This window comes from Pollachius pollachius (genome assembly GCF_949987615.1).
Source record: "Pollachius pollachius genome assembly, chromosome: 2".
Classification (NCBI taxonomy): Eukaryota; Metazoa; Chordata; class Actinopteri; order Gadiformes; family Gadidae; genus Pollachius; species Pollachius pollachius.
Window position 1 is genome coordinate 2,065,552 of NC_136935.1, and position 6,953 is coordinate 2,072,504.

Genomic DNA, 6,953 nt, shown 5'->3' on the forward strand with positions numbered 1-6,953 from the left:
TATAAAACAAAAGATGTGGGTATCTCTTGGACACTAATTACAAAAAAACACTTAACTATCAGTTAAGTATATTAGTTATACATTAGTTAGCTGACCGGAAAGGATCTATCTTTATTTCTAGATGAACAAGTTGAGTACACTATGACACTGATCAAAAGAATAATTGCAATGTTACCAACCTAATCAAATTAATTATAGGCTAATGAAATGTGTATGGCGTAGCTGAGATTGAACAAGGCTATGATTAGAAGGGTATAGATATCTTATGCTTAACGCAGCGAGCGCTTCTGTTACGCTGGGGTCGTTCATGCCTGAATGGCTCTGAACACAGCAATTAGACACAGCCATTAGCTCACAAAGGAGTTTCATTTCTGCTCCTCTGTTGAATTGGTGGCAGGATCTGGTATACATGCTTCCTTAATTCTGTGTGGCTTGTGCCATGATGGCATCATTTCAAATTTTCCAACGATCACTTGTCAATGCTTGCTTGTCATTTAATTAATGTGCCGTCTAGGTTTATTCATTGAATCCACCTGTGTATAATACGTACATAATAACCCTTTCCACTCATCAGCACAATAATTGGAGGAAAGTAACACTATTCAAATTTTAAATTCCGATGTATTCATGTTTTACGACTAACATCTAGTACTATCCATCTTCTGCTTCCATCCAAAATAAATGACAAGAGCAGAATAACAGCTAGTCTTTATACAGTTGTGTTTGTGTAATCCAAGGTCAAATTTGGCTCACAAACTCAAGTCCATTGTATGTGCTTATATTTTGGTCGCCACGATTGACGTAACAGTGACTTATCTAAGAGAGCAGGCCCCGCCGACAAAGGGATAGTTTTAGTGTCAGGAGGATGGCAGTCTCGGGCCTATCCAACAAGAGAGATGTTGTTAAATACAAATTCTGTTTCACAACCCTCCACATTAAAATATTATATAATACAAATTGGTGAAAATATTAAATTTTTTTCTAAATTAAATAATGTATTAAATTAAAATAGGTTGTCATTATATTTGATGCATGTAAAATTGTTGTGCTATTAACAAAAACAGGTTACCTATGGTGAAATTTGTAATTATAACTTTAAACTCCAAATGTTAGATATTATGATAGAAAAAATTACAAATATACAATTATATTAACACATATATATACATATATATATTGTGTTATCTGACCAAACAGCAATAGTTTTGCTGTAATAATGATAATAATGAATAATGAATACAAAATACTTTTGTTGATAAGAAATACTTTATTTTAGGTAAAGAACCATAAAAAAATAAGAATCTTCATGTAAGAAATAACAAAACACAATTGTACGTATCATGGCTGAAAACAATTATAAATACATAATATACCAACAATGTTAAACAGTGGTTATTGGCAGATTGCACAGCATTTTGGGGCCATATCAAAATATTTGATAAAAAATACAATATGTAAAGGTACAACATTCATGTTACACAGTCTAATTATTCCTTCACAATTTTTCATTGAAACAATTCCCTTAAAACTTCCACATGCTTGAACAAAAAAGATTCAAGATTACTGGGCTGCAAAAATCTAAATCAAACATATAACACAAAATACACTTAATTGATAGTCATAAAAAATACAATAAGTTATTAATAAATAGAACGTAATACAAATGTATTTACTTACTCCTTAACTGGAGGAAAGGCCTGTGTCATTATGCAAGAAAATTACATAATTTGATTACACAATCACCTACATCTAAAACCATGATTAATCATAATCTTACTGATCAAGGAAAGTCGTATGTTTGAAACCCAGTAGTCGTGCTTTGACCCAGGTAGCCTGAAGCCTGAACCAGGTAGTCTCAGCTTTGAGCCTGGTAGTCTTGAGCCTGAACCAGGTAGTCTCAGCTTTGAGCCTGGTAGTCTTGAGCCTGAACCAGGTAGTCTCAGCTTTGACTCTGGAAGTCTTAAGACCAAACCTGGCAGTCTCAGCTTTGACTCTGGAAGTCTTAAGACCAAACCTGGCAGTCTCAGCTTTGACTCTGGAAGTCTTAAGACCAAACCTGGCAGTCTCAGCTTTGACTCTGGAAGTCTTAAGACCAAACCTGGCAGTCTCAGCTTTGACTCTGGAAGTCTTAAGACCAAACCTGGCAGTCTCAGCTCTGAGCCTGGTAGCCGTCAAACTGATAGGGGAAGGAGGACTGCGTGTACGCCGGCTCCGCGGGCGCCTCGTACCCCATCAGGCACGGGTAGGCCTCGTCCTGGACACAGTCCAGCTGCAGGTCCAGCCACTGGCCGGTGTGGGCGGGCTGGTGCCTCCGGGGGTCCGTCAGGATGCGACTGAGGGCCATGATGTAGCTGAGGGCCATCTGGAGGGTCTCGTACTTGGACAGCGTCTTGTCCTGGCCCCACTGGGGCACCACCTTGCGCAGGCAGTCGAAGGCCGTGTTCAGGCCCTCCATTCGCTTCCTCTCCCGGGCGTTGGCCGCCATCCTCCTCCTCGTCACCGTCTGGAACTTCTCCGGACTGCTGCAGCCCATCTCGGACCCGGAGTCGCTGCAGCTGGCCAGGCGGGACTTCATTGGTGCTCTTTCGTCAGGCGTTCCTTTCCCAAAACTGCGGAAAATTAGGAAATGCGTCCACTTCTCCAAAAATGTCCAAAGTTGCAAATCTCCCCCTCTTGGCGAAGCCCTCTTGGTTTCTCTTGCACTCCTCTCCTTCCTCTGGCAGCCCTTGGTGCTGGAGGACAGACACGTGGAGGTCCTGATACTGTGGCTGTGCTGGAGGTCAATGAGCTATCTGTGATGCCGGGGACAGTGGAGTCTGGCTGCTTTTATAAGACATGGGGCCGGATGAACAGGTGGTGGCAGGTGGAGACCCCGCCCCTTAACACAACCCCACCCACACAACCCCGCCCTGCCCTCGACATGGCTTTTAGTGACATCTACGGATATAAACAGACCCCCCCCCCCCCCCCCCCCCCCACACACACACACACACACACACACACACACAAACCCTTAATGAAATTCCAATTATGGTGGGCTGGTCTATCAGGACTCGGCTTCACTGAGAGCCATGTGGTACAAACATTGAAAGTCTGCCATCTGGTTGCTATGTCTTAACTCCTGCAAATGTTACCAGCAAACTAAAGGACGTCATCATATAGTTGAACATTAATATATGTAAGAATTATCTAAATGTGTGTTTATATTTATGAGCATTTAAAAAAATAATTATACAAATTTAGTACACAGACCATATAGACTAAATATATATATATATATATATATATATATATATATATATATATATATATATTGAAATATTGATATATTGATATTTCAGTTATTGTATTGCTTACTTATCTTACCCAATCATAACTCCAATTCTCCATCAACCACCAAGGAAGGCCCATGTATCTTCCCATGGCAACGATCTGTCAGTAAAACACTGGTAATCTGAGATTAGCCTGAGGCAACATGGGCGCAAGTGTGGCCCATAACCTGAGGGCTTTAAAAGGCTGTCTTCACCAAAGTGGATTAAGGATTTTACCCAATATGGGAGACAAGATGTTACACAGCTTATATGATTATTTGACGCGTGTCATTTCCGATGAAAGCAGGCCTGAATACAGGTAATAAGTCTGATCCTTAGAGATGCCCACGGCAGCCCCACCAATACCAGGGCACTTGATCAGTGTTTTGCAGTGATAACTCACAGTATGTGGTATGCATTAGTGTACTTCGTGTTCTGGGGAGCACATGTGAAATAAATAATTGATTTGTCTACTGGTCCGAGAAAATGGAAAAGACAGTATAATGGTCTGTCTGTCCTTTCCATCTGCTGCAGGAAAAGAAATGGTTTCACCAGCACCACCGCACATCCTCGTCTCAAATCAAAAAGTAATTGTATGTTTTCTATTAGACTATACAGTGTTGTTTCCATAAAGTCTTTAAATACTATTGAAGTTATTGAACTAAAATCCCAGGTTCCTTCTTTCATTGTGCTTGACGCTATAGCATGATTAAGAGCTAATGAATGCCACAAGGTGGTGGGTCTCATGTCGTCGTGACAACCCCCTTAAACCAAGACCTTCAGGGGCCACCTTTACTGGTTATGAATGTTTAATCACCACCAGAGGCCTTGGATAATGCCAGCCCTTCACTACTGGGTCATGGACACAAGCTGAAGCTGTCTGCTCGTTTCGAGATTGACTGGTTAGCTGTGCAATTAGGCATATAATCCCATCTCCCATTTGGTTCATTGATTACAGATCGGTGTGGTGGGCCAGCTGCTGCTTGTCCTGTCTGCGGGGGCCCCGTTCCAGACACGACCGGGGCCCTGAAACCTCGCCCAGCCTCCTTCACTGTCCCACCCCTGATTGGCTGCTCTGAGCCATAGCACCCGCCTCTGTCCGGAGCCATATGGCGGGGCAGAGCAGAGACCCGTCTGCCCCGACGGTGTCAAATATCAAGATAAACCCGGATAACTCCCCGAAAGCCCCGTATGGGGGAATTAAAGAGATTATGGCAGAAAATGCCTGCTAAGACGGCCAAGGGAGAAAGTGTAGTGAGAAAAGAGTAGAACGTGTGGGAATAAATGCGTCAAAGCCCCGACTTCAGGACTTTCTTAGTTACATATTCCAAAAAAAAAGTTTGGAAAAATGTACAACCGCTAAATTGGATTGTGCTGTGAACTGTCTGTTCCTGTCTGTGTACTGTCTGTTCTTTACTGTGTACTGTCTGTTCCGTACTGTCGTGTTTTTACTGTCTGTTTCATACTGTGTACTGTCTGTTTTGTACTGTGTACTCTCTGTTCTGTACTGTCTGTTTTTTACTTTGCGATGTGTTTTTACTGTAATGCCAGATTTCCGAGGACAAACTTCAAGTGTTATGTTCATTAAATGAACAGTAGTTGTCCCATCTTATCTTAACTCATTAATGGATGCAGTTGGCATATTTTTGCCCTTTTAATGAAGCAAGAATGCAAAAGTAAGAAAAGTAATTCCGGTGAGACAGTCAAAGGGAAAGAGAAGCCAACAGTGCTATCCCCATGATGCCTGATCAAACATTTGGACGAGGGAGGAAGGTACCCTGACAATAGTTTAACACTACCACTTTTTTCCTCTTAAAACGGTATTGTCTCTTAAGCCTTGAGTGACATTTATTATTCCCCACCCCCACCCCAACCCCAACCGCAACCCCAACCAACATACAACCAGTCGGCCAAACTGCAGGCTCCGCTCTGGCAGCTGGTGAAATGAGGCTGGTTGTGTAATTAGGTCACGCAAGGTGAATGTAATTTCATGCCTATTTGAACTTTCTTGGGCTCTAATTGGACTGATATGTGATTGGCTCCGGAGCCTCCACGCTGTGGGCTGAATTTGGTCTCACTAGATAGAGGCTGATGCTGAGGCAAGGTCAAAACAACAGCCCCAGTCCCACGGAGAACTGCCCCAGTCCCACCGAGAACTGCCCCAGTCCCACCGAGAACTGCTCCACATCCCAGGAGGAGTTAACTGGGTTGAATAAAGGTTTAATATAGAATAAATAAAAACACCTTCACTTGATTCGGTTATACCCGTCATGGTAACAAAACAGAACGAAGGCTTGTTGTGTTTTGAATAAATAGAACTTTAATCTGAGAAAACAACAAATATTTTACATTGTGCAACTTTACATCATTAAAATATGTGCTTTGAAAGCAGTTTCCTTTTTTTTTTCCAAACACTCTCACTGGATCCAAACTGCCTCGATTATTAAAGACATGTCGTCGTCACATCTTTGACATGTATGTCCGACTTGTGAATGCATACATTTTCTGTAGTAAACCAATACATGTGTTTGGCAAGAAATAAATTCAATCTATTGGTATCTAGTGCGGGTGATAACTGAGTTGTGATACGTCGGAGTTCAGTCTATAGAACTCATTACCCACAAATTAGTTTGGCACAATAAGCTGTAGGGTGTACAGCTTATTATAAAATATAAATAATATAATAAAAATATATTATATTGTTTTTGAAGTGCAAAACTATGAATGTGAAGCTAGGTTAACCACACAGCACTGACAGCCATCAAGACTGCCAACCATATCATCCTTCAATCTCTCAACGATCTGCATTTATACGGATCTAGCTTCACAACATTCCCCATGCTTAATGGCATGCTCACACACACTAACACACACACACACACACACACACACACACACGCACACACACAAAGACAAACACACACACACACACGGTTCAAAATAGTTAATGGTTTAAAAATTATGTTGAGCTTATCATAAAAGAGTGCATCCTTTTTGTAACAAATTAAATCAACAATAAAACATTCAGCGATGTTCATATTCACTGAAAATATCTAATGTATATGTGAATATGTATGCCAATAAAACGCTAAGAAGGTATATGTCATTTTAAATAACATTTAAAGCAATTATTATTATCACAACTATATAGATGTTGCAATACAAAATAAAACATTGTCAAAATAATCTGTGGGACTGTATAAATAAAATGTCATACAATTATTAAGAACGGAGTTTGAACTGAATGAAACCGAAAATGCGTCTTAAAAATGCAGACTATGATGTAGAAAAAGATGAAGGGGATTAAAATCTTCCACAACACAGACAAACATTCACATGACTGGTGGGATGTGGACTAAGACTTTGCAAAACCATCCTGTATTTCTGCACGTATAATGCAGAATATAATGCTCTAATCTCTAAATGTCACCAATAAACTGGAGTCGTTACTTAAGGCTTAGTTACGGTTCCACGTCGACGCAACGCAATGACCACGCAGACGCTTCGACACAGTCGTGAACCTGTATTGGTTCTGCCTCTGGTTTTTAGTAAGCGGACCAATCACAGCCCTTGCTCCTGCTGCGTCGCCTCGACACAAGGTTACAATTTTTCGGAGGCGCACGTCCAGCCCTTGCGGTGGAC

General features: G+C 41.3%; 1 protein-coding gene across 1 annotated transcript; it reads right to left on the reverse strand.

Moving 5' to 3' along the window:
- Window positions 1-2,149: 2,149 nt before the first annotated feature.
- Window positions 2,150-2,575, reverse strand: atoh7 (atonal bHLH transcription factor 7; the record flags this gene model as incomplete). The annotated part of the gene is made up of 1 exon (XM_079758759.1): window positions 2,150-2,575. The coding sequence occupies one exon, from the start codon at window positions 2,573-2,575 to the stop codon at window positions 2,150-2,152; it is 426 nt and encodes a 141-aa protein (XP_079614885.1).
- Between the last annotated feature and the right edge of the window lie 4,378 nt (window positions 2,576-6,953).